Source organism: Chelmon rostratus, chromosome 4 (genome assembly GCF_017976325.1).
Source record: "Chelmon rostratus isolate fCheRos1 chromosome 4, fCheRos1.pri, whole genome shotgun sequence".
Taxonomy (NCBI): Eukaryota; Metazoa; Chordata; class Actinopteri; order Chaetodontiformes; family Chaetodontidae; genus Chelmon; species Chelmon rostratus.
The window spans coordinates 21,981,468-22,003,163 of NC_055661.1; the positions used below are offsets into that span (position 1 = coordinate 21,981,468).

At 42.0% G+C, this 21,696-nt stretch overlaps 1 protein-coding gene across 21 annotated transcripts in view; it reads left to right on the plus strand.

Moving 5' to 3' along the window:
- celf5a (cugbp, Elav-like family member 5a) overlaps positions 1 to 21,696 on the plus strand; it is a 176,179-nt gene that overhangs the window by 101,885 nt on the left and 52,598 nt on the right. For 8 of the 21 annotated variants that reach the window (XM_041935675.1, XM_041935684.1, XM_041935677.1 and 5 more), the window contains exon 4: positions 12,576 to 12,602. The exons of the other annotated variants lie outside the window; for them this stretch is intronic. In XM_041935675.1, the coding sequence (XP_041791609.1) occupies positions 12,576 to 12,602 (27 nt within the window). The remainder of the gene's footprint in view (positions 1 to 12,575; positions 12,603 to 21,696) is intronic. 21 annotated transcript variants of the gene reach the window in all.

A 21,696-nucleotide genomic window follows, 5' to 3' on the forward strand; every position in this document is an offset into this window, starting at 1 on the left:
CTTTTAAATTTACCCTCACATCAGCACAGGCTGGTTTGTTTTGAAGGGGAGGGGTGGGGTGAATTTAGGTTTACAGAAGACAGACGAGGGGAGAAAAAGTGGGAGAGCAACAGACAAACAGAGAGAGAGAGAGAGAGAGAAAGAGATGATGAAATCATTTCTAGAGGGATGTGCTTTGCTCCTGAGGGTCAGATTGTGCTGAGGCTGTCGGAGTTATGCAGAGTCAGTGGAAGAAGTAGATCACAACAATTCGTTAATACACAGGGTAGGTGGAGATCAATTAGCCTTATCTAACAAACTACTAATGATAATACCAATGCAAAACTTGCTGACACGGCAAAGAACAACAGGAGGAAGCAGAGTGATGATGTAATGAATTTAGCTAGTTGAAAGATGCAGTATTTCTGCAAACACAGTGTCTCGTACTCTTTTTTCCAACAAAATACACTATTACTGCAACTTCTGTGGTACACTCGGTCAGCACATACGCAGATGGAAGCAGCAGCTACTAACCGTGTGTAGACAAAATAACAGAAACACCTTATAATATTGCAAGTACAACGTCACAAATAAGAAATGACAAGAGCTAACAAGAAAATGTGGACATTGCACGCTTCACTAAGCCAGCATTTATTACAGGGCTGTCGTGTTTGATTGCATGATCTTGTACAAGTGTTTGCCGGTATTGGTGCTAAAATATGCACACATACGTAAATTCAGTTAAACACACATTCATCCTCACTCCCCTTTTTTAAAAACACACACATCCCTTCCACTCTATCCCTTGTTCATTCGCGATGGTCTCGTAGCGTAGGCGGATCAGCAAAGGTTACTGTTGAACACAGAAAGGAAAGGTCAGAAATCATGTTTAGTTTTCCTGGGGCTGGGAGGTAATTCCAGCCAGCAGATTGTGTTCAGACGAGCAAGCAGGCAGGGCAGGCCAGTGGTGGAGATGCTCATGCAGAAGGAAGCGAGGCGGGGATGGGGACAAGGTTATCCAGTCAGCCACTGCCTCTCAGCCCCTCCGCTGTCACCCTTAATAACACCCTCTCCCTTATCACCGCAACAATCACCTTGAGAAACAAACTTGTCTTCTTTCAGAGAGGGATGGAGATGGGGGAGAGACGGCCCCGTATGCATCTGGTCTGCCATTCTCATTACAGCACTTCAACCTCTTTGGGGACAGACAGACTGCAGATCAATTTAGTGCTCAATTCTCTACACTTTATAATTCATTCTCCCTCTCTATCGTTCTCTCTCTCTTTATCCCCCTCTGGTCCCCCGGCCTTTTTGTCTGTCCCTTTTGAAGACATCAAAACACGCAGATGATGTACAGTAGTTGTCCACATTGCTGTGATAATAAGTTGTGTACCACGCAAATGTAGTGCTTTGATGTTTAAGTAGTCATTTTTTAAGCCATCATATAAAAATAATCTGATATCTCAATGTGAATAAACAGAGTAAATCATTATGGTATTGATACAAGAGCCTGTGACACATTCATCTTTTGACCACCATTGGATATCAGTTAAGAAAGCTTCTATAGATACAACAGTATGGGCCACTGTGAGATGTTCAGTTATGCTACATTCTGTTCAGGATATACTTAAAGATTTGCAATGTCAGAGTAAACATGTTGATATGATCTTAATAAAAAAGGAATTACATGCCAGATTTTTAACTGTATCAGTCATATTATACTGTTCATTTTCCAGGTAGCTGCCTGTTATGGGTTTGTGAATGCAAGTAGTAATCTCACAGTGCTATTACACACTTCATAGAACCTTCTATTCACAGTGTGTGCTAGATTAGCAAAGAGGCTTGCTATGCTAACCCACTTAGGATACATACAGTGCAGTGGCATGGAGATGAATAAGAAAACTGACCTTTTTAAGGCGTTCCTTATTTAGACTTTGTTTTGCGAACTTTTTCAGTTTATTGGCCATTTCATTTCCATTCACTGACACCAACCTGTGTGCCGTACATTACAAGGAAAGCAGCTTCTAAAGTAGCGCATTTTTCAGCAGCCCTTTTATTCTATTGTTAAGCGTCTTTTCATGATCCTCAACATTCTCAATTTAATCCAAATTTTGTAAATATGGGATTCCTGCAGATTTTGAATGCTGAGTTAAACATTGTGGTTGAGCTTAATCATAAAATATTTGCAAAACATTTTAATTGATAAAAATATGCACAAACCTTTCACACAGTGTAAGCACATGCCAATGACAAGCCCATACCTAAGGCTGATAAACGTGTGTGTGTGTGTGTGTGTGTGTGTGTGTGTGTGTGTGCGTGCATGTGTCCTCTATGGACTTGGTACTCAGTGATTGCAGTGGAGCTGGAGGAGGCCAAGCGAGGGCTCTGATTGGAGGACAGAGTCTGTGCAACCTCTGCCAAATCACTGCAATCACCCGTTTGCTCCTTCTCTCTGCTTTAATGACACCACTTCATAATGAACCAGGCTCATCAAGCAGCAGCCCACCATACACACACACACACACACACACACGTACGTACCCACAGAGAGGTCAGGCACGGCAGATCGGGCGGGGCACGGCAGGCCTCTGAACAGGGAGAGGAGGTCCACCAGCAGATGGGTGGAGATTAGGGCAGACTGGAGACACATGCACATAGGCAAATACATGTGCGCACACACACACACACACACACACTCATATAAATATAACACTCATACATCAGAGATACAAGCTCCACTCCCCACTTTGGGGTTGAGTTAGACTGAGTTAGACAAGTGTCATGATGTGCAATATTGGGTTTCTGAAGTCTATATTTACAGCATAGGAATTAATAACAAAGGAATAATAATTTCTACAAATCCGAGGACGTTATTAAGGTATTTTTCAGGCTGTATGATCATTTTTAGGCCAGCAGTAGATTTTAGATTTTGTTTTGCTCTCTTCACGGCCTGGCATCTGCCCAGCTCTGAATTCTCTGCCCTAATTTTGTGAGACCTTTGCTCCCTACACTCCATGTGGAAAGAAAATGTCCTGTTTGTTCACGGAGAGAGGCCAAAGACTATTTGGAGCTTTTGTGTATACAAAAACTGACAAGAGAGAAACAAAAATGAGTGCTGCTCACGCAAACATTGACCCATTTGAACAAACAGAAAGTAAAGGCTCACTTGTTGTGTGCTTACAGGTTTAATATGTAGAATTGTTTTTGTTGTTTTTTTTTCTGTGGTGACTATTATATGAAAATGATCTTGGCTCTCTCATGACTGGGGACATGAAAAGAACATGAGCGAAAAATGAGAGACAGAGCAAACACAAGAGAAAGCGTGACAGGGCAAATAAGTGTTGACAAAGAAAGAGACACGAAAGAAAAAAATGAGTTTTTTCCTCCTCAGGATATGGACAGAAAGAAAATGCCTTTCAATCAGTATGAAAGAGAACTCAAAATATATGCAATGCAGTCACTCTTTATTTTTGTATACACAACACAGCACACTGTAATTTCACTCTGAAAATGTCTGTGGAGCACTTTACTGTGAGAAAATTGAATATAACAATATGCCACAACCAGATAAATGAAAATGCCAGCTCATATATTTTATTTTTTATAAAATCCAAATTTTACACATCAGGTGCATGCATGAGGACAGTAATAGATTTCGGAGTGCATTTAAGCTTTGCAGGTATAAATCAGAAAGTTAGAGGAACAAGAAAGAAAGTTAAAACAATCAACTGTAAAGTTAGATCTGTATTCAGAGCCAGTACCTGTAACTCAGCTAAATCTCCATGTCTGTCCTTCTAATCTAACCTGTCCTTACCTCTATCTCTCCATCTCAGCATATTAACTCCATTAGCCTTTCATATCACCCTCTGTCTCTCTCACTGTCAGTCCAGGCTGTTCACTTAAATCACTGCATCATGCTAACATTGGACTGGAAAGGACACCTGCTTCAACTGAGTGATTTAAACTGAGATACAGAAGCAGTGGATTAAACAGAGATTAGTAGTCCTGCACGCCAAAAATACAGTTCTACATAACATTTAATCTGTATGGTATTGGGATATGTACAATCCCGATTTCACAAAAGTTGGGGCACCGTTTAAAACACAAATAAAACAATGTGATAACATGCTAATCCTTTTTGACATGCACTCAATTGAAGACAGTACAAAGCCCTCATCAACTTCATTGATTTTTCTAAATATTTGCTTATTCTGAACTCGATGCCAGCAACATGTTTCAAGCAAGTTGGGACAGCAGCAACAAAAGACTGGATAGTTGTGGAATGGAACGAGCAAGGATGGAGCGAGGTTCACCACTTTGTGAACACATGATTGTACAAAGGATATTACTCAGGAGCTGAGGAACACTTTGTAAAACTGTTGTCCTTAAACAGATCATTTGCAAATAATTGTGTTCTATTTTTATTTACACTTTATTCAGCCAAACTTCCAAACTTTCCAAACTTTTTAGAATTGGGGTTGGATTGTTATGTCTAACTGCAGCAGCCATTAAAGCAATGACAACAGACAAGGACAGAGGACATAAGGATGACGAGGAGTAGCATGGGATGACGTGCCTGTGATGCACCATTAGGGAATGCCAACGTTGGTTCAGTGGGCACCGTAAAGAGGCTTTTAAATAAGGCCCAGCCACGTCTCACCTGCCTTTCCCATCTCATCTGCTGAGACGACAAATAGTGCTGCGAGCACGCACGCACTGTGACACACAGTCTCATGATTGCCCACCCGCCCACTCTCCATCCACCGTCTTTCCACCCATCTGCCAGTCAAACGAGTGCAGAGGTAATGGAGAGAGAAGCAGTCATTCTGGGACTGTAAAACTGCGGCAGCCGAAAAGATGATTGGGGCAACCTTTGCTTTGGTTCATGAAGGAAGAAGGAGTGTTTTAACATTATTCATAAGTATTTGTGTGTGTGCGTGCGTGCGTGCGTGCGTGCGTGCGTGCGTGCGTGCGTGCGTGCGTGTGTGTGTCTCTGTGTGTGTATTCCTGACCGAGTCATTATTGCAGCACTACCTCCTGAAGTCTGAGTGTTGACGTGGTCAACGCTCAGACTGCCCTGGCCTTGCTATGGTAACTCGTAATGTGGGTTTGTATTTAAGACTTGCCCTATATTCCTCTCCGAGATCCCTTAGATCCCACCCTGGTATTTCGACCAGGATTATCCATTCACCTAATGTGTGCTTTGTTTGTCTTTTCTGTCCCTTTATTCCTTTTTCCTTCCTCTGTGACTTTTCCGCTGACCCCTGTCTCATCGACGAGGCTATGAGGCGAACCGGCATTGTCAAGGATGATTGGCAAATGGGTCTCTGTTCAAAGCTGTTAATAAGCGTATCCCCAGACATTTCAGTTCTTCGGGGCTCGTGGCCAGGTCCAAACACAGGCCACATCTTGATTGCCTCTTTGCAATAAACATAAGAGAAGGCCCCTGCTAAAGAATACAAAGACAGCTTAGGTTGCACCGGGGAATAACTAGAAAGAACAGTGAGGCTTCAGATGACTGCATTACCTTTGGCTGCAGGAACTCTGACCCGACACTTGAACCAATTTTATAGAATGTGAACTTCAAAGAGCACTTTGATAGTGGAGGAAGTCATTGCGTGAGATCTGAGGGGCTGAGCTGTCTTTTCATTCTTTATTAGCTACTGACTTGGACTTAGACTAATGACACAGGTGGAGCAGTGTGTTGATAAGGAAGAGATCTCCATCTGGAACAGATGTTATTTGCTGAAGAATGACAACAGCTGATAGAGATCCACAGACATGTTTTTTTTTTTCATTATTGTATTGCAAATGTTGCTCTTCAGCATCCCCCTACGGCAATAAACTTGTCACAAAACCCAAAACATGGCACATCATCGCTTGAAATATAAATAAGCCCATTCGTTACCTATTGATTTTCCTACCATTAGGGAAGCGAATGGCTCGGATGTTGTTGATGTGGAAGATATTGTGGGTCAATATTGTGTTGCTCTTAAAAGCCACGGGAGATTTTCAAGAAATTCGGTAGGGACAAAGAAAAGAGGCCAGTCTACAACTCTAATATTAAGAAAATGTCTGCACTAGTTCAGGGACATCTGCCTGGCATTAATGTTATCAGGGAATCGGGGAGCAGTGCCGGCACAATGTGCTTTAGGGAAAGGTACAGCCCTCAACAGCTGCCTGCCTAGACTGCTGGCACACATCAACCTAATGCGCTGGCTTGGAAGCAAGGGCTGATTCCTGAATGTTAAAGTGAAACCTTGAAGCACTGCTGCGACCATCTTACTCCGACTGTTGGAGAGAGGAGTGGTTTTGCAAGGCGATTTGGCATTTTAATCTGATCGGGTCTCTTAATCTGTGGCAGCTCAGTTTAACAAGACCAATCTGACAGCGGGGCCAGCAGCCAACGACAGGAGGAACATGTTAAATCTGGGCCTATCAGGCGTAAGACAGGAGGACAGCGTGTTTTGGCTGCAACGTGGGTGTAATGAGAGCTGGTACAGCAATGGTATCAAGAGATGCTCCCTATCCCGGGTCAAGGAGAGACTGGAGGTTGAGATGCAGAGGAAATGACGAAGTCCCCGGCTCGCTGGCTGTCAGCCCCCTCCGATAGTTGTCGGCCCTCTTTCCTTCCATCCTCCCACCCATCCTCCATCCCGCCATCCCGGTATTTTAGGAGTCTATTCTTGGCCTCCCAGCATGTACAATCTGAATTATTTATCTGGAGAAATGGGATCCCTGCACGACAGTGAAACAGAATTTTATTTGTACCATTTGATTCCATTAAAACAAACAAAGCACAGACCCTGCCATGTTAATTTTGCCACACCCCCACCAAGGCCTGGGCAATAATGCAGTTGTGTCTATCAATTTATCTAGTTTCATCCGAATCATATCTTGCTTGTAATTTTTATGATTATCATTATAGTTCTACAAATGTCTATTGTCTTTGTAGTTTGTAAAGTTCTTGAAGAACACTGCTTTGAAAATCAGTTTATTAGAGATTTAGCATGCATTTGACATATAATAATATATATCAAGATAGATCAAGAAATTATCCTAATTAATATTGTGATGATTAATTCAATCACCCAGCCATACCATAATCACCACCTCACCCTCCTCTTTTAATTTCTGTGGTCGCTTCTACCCTCCTTGTAGTCACCTCACATAGTATATTGTGTATTTGTGTGTGAGACAGTGATTGTACGTTTGTGCGATTCCACTTGTAACCACCTTATTAAAGTCCTCTCTGTCTTTATTGCACGTGATGAGGGCAAATTGCCTATTGCTGCTCTTATCACATGAGCCCACAAACGGAACATAAAAAGCTGAAAACAGTCCACAGACACCTCCATCTCAGTATGAAATGAATGTGACCTACAACTGCAGAGAAACAATGTACAGCAACAGCACAGAGGAAACAAAGGGTTCTGTCAAAATCCTGCGCTATCGCACCAGTGTGTCTGAAATCCTTTATGCGTGCGTGTGTGCATGTCAAGCTGCCTTGCCTTCTATCTGGATAACATTAATGAAAGGTGAAAGAGGGAATAATCAAAGATCACAATATTTTACCCTTGATACAGTTGCGTGTACGTACGCTGCTGGCAGGAGAGATCTCCTCACCGCTCTGCTCAACTCTGATCTGACATTAAGATTCAATGCTACGTTTCTCTCTCCAGCTCACTCGTCTCGCTTTCTCTCTCATTCCCTCGGTGCCCCCACACTCCCCCCACCTACCTCTGTCCACTCAGCCTGCTTGCCTGACTGCAGCTAAAGGGTAAATGTAGCTCAGGGGAAGTGCGCTACCTCCACCACAAGGTCCTGGGGCCCACCATGTGACCTGGACCTCCCAACATCTTGCTCTTGCTCTTCTCTCTCCTCCTCTTCGTCCTCCTCCTCCTCTTTGCTTTTTCTCTATAGCATCTCTTTATCTCTGTCCACATCAATGACCTCGTCCAGAGAGACTGATGGAACGAACTTCAAAGAGCGAACGCCTTCTCTGCCAAATGCGGCACGGTTCAAAAGTTCACTGGTTTTGCAGAATAACACTGTTGACAATGCAAAGTTCGAATAAAGCCCTCTTTTATACACAAAGGCAGACCTGATGTGACATGAATATGTTTGAAGTGAATATGCAGGTGAACACTACAGTGTTTTTTATAACATGACATTTACAATTATACAGAAGAATTGACAATAACTTTAACTGATTTTGAAATTTAGAATGCTTATTTTCGTAGAAAACGCGAATGGTGGTAGACATATAAAATCATGCTGAAGTACAATCACCATAACTTTTGTCATTATTTGGGTCTCAAATGGGTATTTTTAGACTGTAACATAACATAATAAAATTATTTTTTTAAGTCATTACAATACAAAGACGCACAATTACAATATTGATTAAATAAAGTACATATTGGATATTGGATTAAGAAATTATAAGATAAAAGGTTTAATTTCAAGTATATTATTTGATGAAATATTTACAAGGGACACCGCAGAATTGCCACCTAAAACATTTACTTGCAACACTGGCTGGTTAGAGTTTAAGCAGTGTTAGTGGATGGCTCAGCTGAACAGGTTCGTTTGCTGTGTGTGGACAGCAGAAGGTGTTGCTTTGAATATTTTCTCTGTAAAGGCTTGGGTGTACACTATGTGTGTCATTCTGTGTGTGTGTCTGCTAGTATGCGTGTCCATGTGTGTCAAGCTGTGTGAGGCTGAATGGCACCTTTCAGAGTAGGGGTGAGACCATGTGGTCTGCACTGACTGCTTTGGAGGGAGGCAGGAGGGCCCAGCTGGTTCAGGGAGAGGAGCTCTCTGACTAGCCAAGGCAGCCTCACAGCCTGCCAACCAACCTGACACACACAAACACAATCGCATAGTGCATGGTTGGAGGAAGATTGTACGCAGAGAAAATGCTGAGAATCGCACACTACTCTCCATGCAATTAAAAAGATTTATTTTACCGCCAATGTGGTTTGGCTATGACTTCTGCAAGGTGCAGTTTGTCAGTGTGTCTCAGCTGAGCTTGTGCATGGATATAAACACAACATGCAAAGAAGTGTGAAGAACACATTCAGGCCTCCTGTTTACATGGGGACAGTGCTGTGTGCACCCACAGAGCTTACAGAGATTCAATCATTTCAGCTGACCTGCAGCCAGGATTTGGCGAAAATAACCGCCTACCTCCAACAAAATTGTCCAATATCCTTGAATGCATCGTGCAGGAAAAAAAATCTTTATTTGTTGGCAGCCAGGTGCTGGCCCTGCAAATTATACATGACCACAAGTCCTATTGATTCTCTCTTGTTTTTCTCTGTCTCATAACACATTGTTAGAGCAAAGTTGGTTCAGCGAACTCTCACAAATTGTTTTGTAAACACAGAGGAAAAAAGAACAGTCCAGAAGCTGTCACGTGTAACAAAATGAATTTTCTCAGCCTGTAATTCCATATTTCTTTCTGATTCAATTTGTTGGGGTCCTGTCGTTTAAAAATGCCGTAGAAAAACTCAGGTATTGCTTTAATATTAAATGAAAGAACTTAATTAGATGTAAGCTTTTTTGTTGATTTTGTGGCACAGCAAAACTATTTCCATTATATTGCATTTATCAACAGCTGCTACAATACATTTTCAGTAATGGTAATGCTGATTGCTACTTCAACAGTTTTGACAGGGAACAATGGTTGCTGAAACAATACATATTTTAAATTTATTTCTCCTGGGTTGTAGCAGCTCTATTTATTCTGACCTCCATCCCGCCATACGGTCCACTGGTTCTCTAGTGAAATCTGAAGTGTATCTCTAAATGGTGTGCAAGTGCTGCAAGACTTGCACAAATTAGCTGTGTTAAAGTATATGTATGCCGTCGATGGAGGGAAGGCTCACTGGAGGCACTGTGCTGCTTATCAGAACAGTAGGAACGTGGACAGAATGATTAGGTAGTCTAACCATAGGCATCCACTCCCTCTAGCCTGGCCATTTTCACTACTTTTCTATATAAGAGTTTCTCTCTCTCTGCAAATAGTCTAAAGGGTAAGCCTAACCAGGGGCTATGTGTGAGTGGATGGAAGACAGAGAGAAACAAGAGCTCTAAAAGGAATTTGTCATTTTAAACAAATTGGTTTGGAGAGAATCAAACTGAGCTCTTCTCCCCGTTTAGCCCCAACTGTCAGGATGGACTGAAAAAAAGTGGCTGACCTGAAGTGGGAGTGTTACTGCTTACCTGTAAAACCTGTAAACCTGTGAGAGGACCTAACAGCGTGTGGTCCCCAGTTTCTCCATTAGAGAGCCAGCTTGGCATTCAGAGGGAGTAATTGGCTGGATAGGGTTTCAGCAGGCTTAGCCACCCTGCTGGCACAACAAGCCTGTGTGTCCCCATCCCTGAGTTGCTGCTCTGCTAGGCAGGATCGCAGCCAGCTCAACTGCTGCCACGTCCCCTTCAAAGCCTGCAGAGAAGCTGGGGATGGCAGCAGCTGTTCTCCCAGGGGAGTCGCAGGAATTCAGGGCCTCTGGTCATTAGTGGGAACCAGTGTGCTGGGACGAGCCCGGGTCTTAGACAGCTGGGAGACCTCTATCACCCCTCATCCCTTCATTCCTTCGTCCATCCATCCGCCCGTTCCTGCCAAGAAGGATTCTGTATTCTCAACCTGAAGAGAGACAGTTTAGGCTGTGCTTTTGTAGGAATATGGAGTTTTCACAGGATGCACTGGACTGGTTTTTGGGTATGTTTTAGGACACTGTAGAAGAAAAGATGCTTAGCTTTAACTTAATTAATGATGAAAAAATTAAATAAAGTGCAGACTGTGCAAGAGGATAATCTAACTTTTTACATTATGTGAGGCATTTAAAAGATTAAAAACATATTGTCCAAAAAACGGTTATATCTTATTTGCTTAGCTAGCTATTACAAACACAGTTTGTCCGTGAAGAAGTCAGAAAGACACCTTCAGAAATATGTGAAAACAATTATCAAAGAGCCATTGTTTACAACAGCAGTGAAGTGCCAAAGGAAATGGTGACATTTTTACACATAGTAGGGTACAGCCACCAGTAGTTTGTCCTTGGGAAGCAGGTGTATGAAGACTTTGTTGGATTCTGATACCAAATCCATCCACACAGATTATGATGCGCAGCTCCATTTTTTTTCCTTTTGTACGATTGAATATGTACAATTGAATTTTACAGCAAGTATGACCTTGCCAAACTGAAGTCAAAATCATACAAACGTAGCATATCCAGCATATTTTTACTATATTTGCAGCTAGAATAGTTCGCTGAATGGATTCATTGTGAGAGAACAAAAATTTTAAATATGGATTAATTCTTGGATGCAATAACAACTGAGGCAGGCTTGTGAAAAAGTGTACCTTATTCTAAATAATATACAGGTCATAGACTCATAGAGCATAGGCTCTGACATTTGCTTTATCCTTGCAGTTTCTCGGGTGATCTTGTTCAGGGGTGCATATTGTGAGTGTGTATGAATGTTTGTGTGCACATGCAAAATTCTGAGCATGTTGTGAAACCATGTGTCTTAAGACATTTTGTGTTTGTTGAGACATAACTCTCTGCCGAGTAGGATGAGGAGTCATGTCTGTATGGTACAGTACGCAAACATCTGGAGGAGCCCAGGCACACCTAAGTCTAGACCACTGGCAGCACTCATCATGATACGTTGTCCCTGGTTTTTATTATGGCCCTATATCTGTCTGGGAAAATACATACATAATACATACTTTCCCATCATTGTTTATAAATCAGGTGGAAGGGAGGCTGCATGGGGAATACACACAAATAGCAGCTACCGTACAATCAGCAGTGCCTAACTGATTTTTTGATTGAATTTTGATTTTTATAATACATAAAATAAGTCATAAATAAGACACAGATTCTAAGGAGGACACATAGTTGCAAAATTAAAGTGAGAAAGGAAAGAGTTTTTAAAAAATAATGACAATTGCTGTGCCTGGAAATATATATTGAAAGCGTAGTAGTTATACCTATAGTGATCTATCTTTTGAGTGCCACGCCCTGTAGGCCCCATGGTAGCTTTTTACAGTGGCCGAGGTCAGCTTCACTTCATGTCAGATACAACGCTGACAGGTCAATGGTGACTCAAGTCAAAACCTTAATTAACCTCAATTATTATATGTCACTGAAGTTGCATAATTTGTAGTATTAAATTGTCTAGTCCATTGTTTATTTGTCTGTTTATGTCAACAAATGCCATAAGGGTTGATACTGTCAAAAGAAATCAAGGAATAAAAGTTATGTTTAGTGTATGTAATTTGCATGCACAACAGTAGCCTCATGTGATGAAAGCCTCCTATGCACATGCCCAGAAGAGAACATATACTCCTTCCTCTCCCTGCATTTTCATCTGTTGCCTTTGCGTGCATTGTTAAATGGGACTGATGGAAGCACCCTGGCCATTACTCACTGCATTGCCTGGCTAATTTTTGTGCTCTTACAAGTACAAAGATGTCAAGCAGGAGCAGCAGGCTTACCTTGGCTTCCCCTGAGACCATTAATCCTTTAGATGGTGTCGTCCCTGCCTGCACTGGCTCACCTGGTTCACAGCGCTGCCAGCAAACTGCTGTTCCCAGCCTTTTCCCCGTTCTATCTATTTATTTTGGTTCCGAGTCAGCTCCCATCACCAACAAAATCTGATTGCACTGGAAGAGCTGAATAACTCTTTAGGCATATAGACTCCCTTCTTTGGGGGAGAATTGCAGAATCTGTGGAAATGTGTTGTTGTGTATGTGTGTACATGTGTGTGTTTTAGAGAAAGAGGAAAGTTGTGGAGGTGGGAGGATAAAAGCCGGTAAACTAGTGAAGGAAAAAGAGAATGAAACTCTTGCAGAGATTTGTCACCGTGACCTTCACACAGCAGTTCTGTTTTTTGAATGATATGCAAACCTAAAAAAAAAACGGCACTGAAGTTCTTTGCCCTAACTTCATTAGGACATACTGGTTTGAGAAAATGCAGATTTATTTTTTCCTCAAAGAGATATTCAACCTTGTAAGTTAACAGATTCCAGTTATATTCCGTGTGTGATCTTGGATAGATGACTGAGGATTGGTTATAGTACTATGAGGAAATGTCTGCCACTGCCAGATTTCAAAGAATAACAAAAACTCAAGTCTTAGCTTAAGGATCGGGGATGGCTCCCCCAGTGGATATTACCTTAAAGTGTAAACCCACATACAGTAGCATGCAAAAGTTTGGTCAAAGTTTCTGTCAATAGTAAAGTGACTGATCTCCAAAAGTCGTAAAGTTACACCCTCTCCCAAGAGATTTGAGCTCTCAGTTAACTTTTACCTATGTTTCAGACCTTAATCAGCTTCTTATGGCTATGACTTGATCACAGTCATCCGTAGGAAAGGCCAAGTGACATTTCAAAGCTTTAAAAATAATGTGACTCCTCAAACCTTGTCCCAGCAATCAGCATCCATGAGCTCCTAAGCAGCTGCCTAGCACTCTGAAACCCAAAATAATTGAAGCCCACAAACAGGAGAAAGCTATAAGAAGATAGCCAAGCGTGCTCAGGTACCTGTTTCCCCAGCTTGTAGTGAAATAAAGACATTGCAGTTGAAATGAACAGGTCAAGTTAAGGTCTGTTTTTTTAAGTGTTACTAATGCCACTTTGTGCATAAGCTAATTGTACTACATTTCATAAATCAAAGTAAATTTATTCCCCAACCTCCTGATTGATAAGTTGATTGTTAAAGGCCATGACCATTAGTTGAAGGTGCATCAGAATATACAGTCCATTCATCTGCTGTATTAAGGAATAATACAATTAATCTCTGCCAACTGTGGTTGGGCATCCAAAACTTTTTTCTTATGTCTTAAACAGAACTTAAAGTATGTGTTCCAGCAGCAGCATTAGGCCGTTGCACCCCCCAGGTAATCAGCCGATTTTCCTCAGCGGCAGCTGCACAACCACTCACATTATAGTTTTTGGCCTTTCCAGTATGAAATATCTTTCTGAGTAGGAAAGCTGCTTCAAACAGAGCCATTGCACCAGTGTATTAGCCATAATGAGAAACCATGATGAGAATATTTCAGACTGAAGTGTCATAATGGCATGCAAACAGGTATAATAACCCAAGATGGTGTAGTTTTTAACCTTTAACAGAATGAGACGATACTGAGCATTACAATGTTAACCATAATCTTCAAGGGGTGCTCTAACCATTCATGTCAGAGTCATTGCTCAGATGATTTCATGTCCTGTAGAAGTTGTGGAAAAAACAGTTCAAGTACAAACTTGACATCCAATTTAAGATTTATTCAGCTGTGTGCTGTATTGTAGTATTTCCATTTTGCTATCTTGCCTGTTTCCTTGCATTATCTCCCCTTTTTCTAACTCCCAGTATCTTTTCCTAAACAATTTCTCCTACTATTTAGGGATGGAAGAACACATCTTCATCCAGCAGTGAAATGAGGGGAGTTGAGGTGGGGTGGGTGGTGGTGTTGTGGGTAGAACGGGAGCGAGGGAGGTGGACTTTAGATTACCTTTGCAATTTCAAGAGAGAATGCAGCTTATAATGATCCGGGATGTTCCCGGGAAAGGTCAGCTGAAATTGCAACAAGCGTAATTAGTAGCTTATCAATAATGCATCCAAGGGTTCAGTGGGTGTGAAGTCTCAGTCTGCATGTGTGTAAGTGTGTATGTGAGGAAGTATGCACGCATGGGTGGGCAGGTGTGTGAGTATATGTACCTACACACCTCTGTGTACCCAGGGATGACCAACGAGATCTCTTCTCCTGACATTCATTAACATAAAAACACCCATATGCCACTCAGGGGAGCTGCTATGAGCATTAGCATACAGATCCCCATTAACAAACCATACACTGCCCTACAATAGTGTGGACACAAGTGATGGCAGTACAGACTGATGGAAAACTTCAAGAGACACATCGATCACTAAGTCAATTACTATTGATCACAGTGTCAAAATTAGGGGCCATAAGGGGGGAAGAATATGAGATAAGGGTATATTTTGCATGAAACATGCAGAAAATATTGGAGTATTATGCAGAATTGGTATCAGCTCTCACGCAATCACCGGCTAATTATCTGGTAGTGGAATACATTCCCTCAAGCACCGTCTAGGTCCAGGCACAGTCTGTATCATTGGCTACCATTGAATGTCAAGTCCTCTCTTATAGGAACTACATTATACTTTTTCTTAACGGTAAAACTTCCAAGAAATGTATACTACTACTACTTCCAGCTGAAGAGGAGTACTGATATGACAATTTACTATGCAAATCATATGGGACTACTTTTTATCACTCTGTTGTTTTTATTTTTAAGATTTGTCTTGTTTGCATTAGACATTGTCATCTAGCAAATCCCCATGGCGCGAGATGACCCGAGTCTAGGTTATAGCAAATCTTGCCCAACAGCCATCTTCACTGAGCTCGTTTCATAGGATTGCATCAGAGACGTGATCAAAAAAGATGCTCTTGTTTAACTTCTGTCTTGATCAACACTATTTCCGTTTTCTTCCGTCATGTTGCACATCCACACAAGGGCTGATAAAGTAGCCACTAACTTTCGGTGAGCACATCTTTGAATGATTTCAGTCAGAGCATATAACTGAAATATTAAGCAAGAAAAAGGAAACTTGAATATCGTGAATAAATCATTAGGAATGTTCTTAGTCAGACCCTGGCTCACTGATAAGGAGATCAAGATTGAGGTAGATATTACCTCGCCCACAGAACCCTTTCCTTACCTCCTTCTGCTCCTCCAGTGGGTGACGTATGGGAGCTCTTAAGATCAACGTTGTGTTTGAAGGAAGAGCGAAACCTGCGGTGCATGTTAGCAGTGGGGACGGAGGGGGGGAATTTGCGGGGGTCGAGTGGACCTCAGGGAATGTGTTTGTGCATGTGTGCCTTTGCAGAATTGTTGGTGTGTGTGATGTAATGGTCCCAGGTTCTTTGGCCCCTGCCTGTTGATAAGTTGCTGCAGAACACATGAACAGGGGAAACGGGAAGCAGGCGAGATGAATGTGATTGGATTGCCGGCCGAGTGCAGCCTCTCCCATCTGTCTCAGAGTCTGCCATCCCATCTCACAGGCGGCAGGAGGTAATTGGGTTCATTGTTCTCACCACAGGATCCCCCGGATTGAAAGCTTCATTATCTGGATAGCCATGAATGTAAATGAACCACACGTATGCAGCACGGTAATGGGAAAAAATAGATCATTGCTTGCCACAACCACAACACACAGCGCATCCCCAAACACATACAATGCTCATGCATTTTTGTGCAATCACATGCAAAAATGCCTACACAAGAGTGTTTATAGCGTTCATTCATTTCCTCACTCTATCCGTTTCTCTGATACATGCACACACACACACACATACACACACACACTAGTTTTTTCTCTTTATTACATGTGAAAACATTTGGCAGTAGACTGCAATTTTTGGTTGACTTCCTAAAAGCCTTGTTGTGTTCCTCTGTGTGTCTGTCCACGAATAAAGAGTACAAGAGTATGAGAGAACAGTTGTGACTGCTGATGTATTTGGCCTCTGTGGGCTGGTAGCCATGATGTAAACTTTCACTGCTGCAGCTAACAGAATTGTATGCGACAATGCTGTGATGAGCTGCTAACCACACTTTCTCTGTAAGCATATTTGCATGAGTGGATGGCAGGCACCCATATACACATTGGGAGCTTCTACCACGAATGGCAAGAGAGGGCCTGAAGAACAACAGTAAGCCTTATGTGCTTTGAATTATTCATGCAAAACCAATGTATAACAGAAACCCAGGCACATCTTTCTCTCTAATTAAGCGGAGTTTGTGGGTGAATGTTGGGCAAAGCCTTTGGATGGTTATGTCACAGTTGATGACAGTGTGCTGCTAGCTCCAACGTTCTCTGGCCTCGAGTCCTTGCTGGCAGCAGCCAGAGAAGGGTTAAAGCATCTGCCTTCTGAAAATAAACAGGAGTTCGCAGTGGAGCCCTACCACTCTCAGATCCTCTGGCAAATCCATCAATTAGCTGCAGATGTGATCTGCATTCAAGATTACTGCAATTTAAGCATGTCGGGAAAACAGCCTAATCTGGTCTCTGATGGGCGCTCCGGTTTTCAATTTGCTCTCCAGGAGGGACTTGGGATCTGGTTAGTTGCACGATATGTTAAAATTTACAACCGGACACTGTCAGCCCAACAACCGGTGATTGCAGATATACTCACACAGGTGTGCGTGCCTTCCAGTTTCAGCTGAGAGATGTGTGCGAGCATCGCGTTCTCTATGTTCATTCATAAGTCTAATGATTATAGAAACTCACAAAATGTAAAGTAAGGACATATTCTAACATTTGTTTTCCTTATTAAACCGGAAAATACAACTGTACACTTTCTGAATTCAAGTTTCTCTCTTTCACCAAAGTAAGATTGATTGCCAAACAAAACAAAACAGCCTTGGCTAGTTTTTCCACCATTCCAACAATCACCAACTGTGGTTTGGTTGAACTACACCCATAATTCACAGAGTTAGATGTGAAAATATCCTGGCTCCACACTCCCGACTGCCTCTTTGTGTTAGTGGGTTAGCTCATGAAACAGAGTCTGTTGCTTAGGAGTGGCTCTCACTCCTTCTTTAGAGGTAGACCATTAAATTGTCAAAATAAAATGACAGAAATTGCTCTAAAAAACAACTGCTGATGGAGTTAGCCAATTGCTGATAGCCGATATATCCATCTATAATTGCACAAGCCTAGCTCTGGTAGAAGCAGGGATGGAATTCTGACAGAGAAAACCGCACAGTTTTAGTATGAGCTTGACCATGAACATTGTATATATACATACTAGTGAAAAAAACGAAAAAACTTAAGTATCCAGGTACAACGAGACCTGATGTGTTGTGTGTCATAGCACAGATTTAAGGCCAGGAGGAAAGGAGCAAAGTGCCGTCCTTACTGACTGTGCCATGCTGTGCTATTGCGTCTGTTGTAGGGCCTTGTCAGATTGTGTTTACTTTCCTGAAGGACGTTTCACCTCTGGAAGCCTGGGAATGAATGGAGAACTCATTTCTCCAACAGAGACTAGTCAATCACTCCGCATTTATTCTCCTCCCTTGCAGTGACCTCTCCCGGGCCAGCCGAACAATGGCACCCTCGTAAACTGCAGATGAGTTTGACTCAAAGCAATGCCTTATATACTGGGCACGTCAATACTGCTACAAAAGCTCAGTGAAATTAAAGAAAAACATTACATTAGACAGAGGCCGGGGGGGGGGGGGTGTTTCTCATGTGGATACAATATAATAAGGTTAAACCATGTTCCACAGTGTGCTGCATAGCCACAGTGTAATTTCTATGCTATGAAAGTATGCTTGTCCCACGTTGTGGCTTTGCGTGAGGTATGCATCTAGTTGTGCTTTAGCACTTGACACAGAGCGGATGAGCGTTGCTTGATCTAAAAGAGGTTTGAAGCTTAGCATGGCTGCATAGTTAATGTCATGACTAGGGTCTGGCAGATGGCAGAAACAGTTAGGGATCTCATTAGATCAACCAAGCGTCAATGCTTGTTGCAAAACCTTTCATTAAAGTTCCATTGCTGGAATACTACTATCTCACAATATTGGTCAAAGTCAAGAGAGGGTAGAGCAAAGTGTTGAAATTTTGCATCTGCGTAAAGCTGAGAGATTAAAAACAAAGCGTGTGTCTAATCAGGAGAGATACAAAACAGCGTGCATGTGTGTGGTGTTCACAAATGTGTATATGTGTCAGCTGGAGTCTTTATATCTACATGTTTTCATTTATCTGTGCGTGCTAGTGTTTGTGGGTGTGATGAGTGATGCATCCTTGCATAGCATAGCAAACAGGATTGTAATGGTCACAGAGCACATTTTGTACCATTTGCCTTGTAATTAACTGGAATTTGTTCAGCACAAATGCACTGCAAGCGTGGGAAACTAAAAAGATCTTCTAGTGCAAATTATTGACAGTTGGTGAGGGGCTGCTGATTTTCTTTTTTCAGGGGAAGGATTCAAAATGCCTTCATGTTAACACTTATTTTATTTGTATTATCTTTAATGACACAGAGGCTAAATGGACCATAGAAGGAACTGATTAGCAGCACCCTACAGCTTGGCAGCCCCAAGTCAATATGGATGTTTTATGGATTTTTAAAGGACATTTAAAATGAATTTTCATATATGGTTTAAGGCATTGGGCTAATCACAGCAAGCAGTCTTCTCAAGAATGATGCTGTGCACTCTGAGGCATCAGAATTGCTGGCTGGCAGCAATCATTACAAAGAAGAAGGGCATCGCCATAGAAAGGATGATCTGGGACAAAGCAATAGACACAGCAGGCTGAAACAACTCTCTTTAAAGGCACATTTCCACTACGAAGTGAAGGTACCATTACCTGTAATGTTGATTGATGCTATTTGAAAGAGATAGGGAAGGGAGAGTTTCTGACATCCAATTCTTGGCTTATTTTTTCTTTCTTTTTCTCTTCTTTCAGTGATAATACTCAAGTGCTGTCAGTTGTTGAGCTGAGTTCCACAGTCACCAGGGGTCTTTCTATATTGTAACCAGAGAGAGACACTGAGTAGTGTCATTTCATTTTTAATAAATATGTGCAGCATATTTATAGATTTCTTTATAATTTGTAGGGTGATTAGTGAATACCCGCTGAGTGAGTATTAGTAAAAGTTCTCAACTTTAATCACTGTTATCAAAACTTGCAATGTCCATGAACTAAATTATAGAAAAATGTAAACATTCAAATGGCTTTTTTAAAGTTTTTCAGTTAGCGACAGCAGTAGAACAGCATCAGGTGCCAAAACTCTTCTTGTGGATTTTCCCTTATACATACAGTGTACTACTGTTTATGTCCTTGTAAGATGAACATGTGATTAAAGAGACTCTGAATGCTCAGAAACTTCTAGCACATCACAGGATAGCGCCATCAAACGCAAGACGAGAAGTTTGATCTTTCACAGGCGAGAAGCAGAACATACTCGGGATGCCTTTGCCCTGGCAGACTTAGATTGAGTTTAGTTGTTGTGAGCATTACTGATCAACACCTTAGGAAAGCAATCGGCAGGACTATTATGCACAGTGATTTTTCCCTATTACCTCTGGTGATAGGAGAGCACGGAGGCCCATGCCCACAGCTCTCTGGTAGATGGTGCTTTGCTGGGATCTGTGGAACAGAAAACCAAGCTATTTACAGGGAACACAGCAGCCTCAGAAGTAGCTCCTAGCCTCGGGGTGCAAAATACTTGAAAATAAGCTCCTGGTCTCTTTGATGTGTGTGTGCACCAAATCTGAAGGCATTTCAAGTAGTGCTGCCTTTGAGCCAAGGACGAGTCTAAATTGTCTCTTGGAGCTGAAGATGGGTGAGGTGGGGAAGAGGGTTAAGTAAAAATCAAGAAATATAATATTTTTTCTGATGGTTGCATTACCATAATGTACACTTCGCACGCTTGCTGACAGAAGTAATCCCAGTGGTGTTTTTTAAGATGGCTATCAAGGATATGTGGAGCACCAGAGGTTTACTGTTCATCCACTGATGAGTGAAGACAACAGCCTTGGGAGGCTCTTGTGATAAGATGAGTTTTTACATAGAGGGGAGACATAACATCTCTGTGCAACACTCTGCCCTGTTTAACAGCTCTAATATGATGGAAGAAAACTGTTCTGAAGCAAATTAAGTGAGTGGTTTATAACATCTGCCTCTTCACAGCTATTTCATTTTGTATTGCTGCTGTATTAAAGGCTCCGTTCTGCATGACAATCTGCTGTTGTTGCTGCTGAACACTTATTTGTCACAGCAGATAAGGAATCTAGCAGCCCAAACTGTGATTGCATGTCTCAGAGATTGGAAATTACCGGCCAAAGCAACGCAGCATATTGAACAACGTAGTGGAGGGAAGATATAAAAATACATGCAAGAGATAAAATTGTCATACATGGAGGGATAACATATTGAATATCAATGCACAGCTTAAGTTATGTATCTGAAAGTGTGAAGAAAGGAGTAAGAAGGGATGGTGGACTTGAGATGAGAACTGATCAGACGTCAAGCAGCACTAGATAGCCACTCTGCATGGTTCCGGGGTAAGCTATGGCTGGTAAAGAAGAGAAAACGTGACGGCGCGCTGTAAAAAAAGCTTTCCAGAATTTCATCCCAGCCCGTAGACATGGTAGGACTCATCCAGCACGCTGCGGAGAATCCCAGGAGGTCTGAATGGCGCACAACATCTGAAAAGACCTCAATTTTGAAATAGGATGGTTACTAAACTGCTGTAACCACGGCTTTTCAGGTTTCCTTGTGCCTCAAAGAAGGGAGATGAAAAATAACATTTCACAATCTCTGGACCTTGAAAGCTTTCTTTTTCTTCAAGAGGAAAGGGAAAAGAAAATTTTCAGACTTTCACGCTTCAACAGTTATTTGGCCTTTTTTTTTTTTTTCTGTTCTGCGGCCAGTGAGTCACCTTCCTCCATTTTCTCTCTGACACACTTTGGAGGCAAAGGTCCCTCTCTCTATTGTGAAGACAAGTGCTGGTTGAAAGGCATATGTGAAGATAAGTTTAGAAGAACCATATTTTATGTTTTGACAAAAATGGAAGAGCCCTCTGGCACAAAAACAACAGTGGTGAGGACCTCGATAGATTTACGCGGTCAGGTCAGAGTTCGTACATAATGGTGCTGGGGCCATT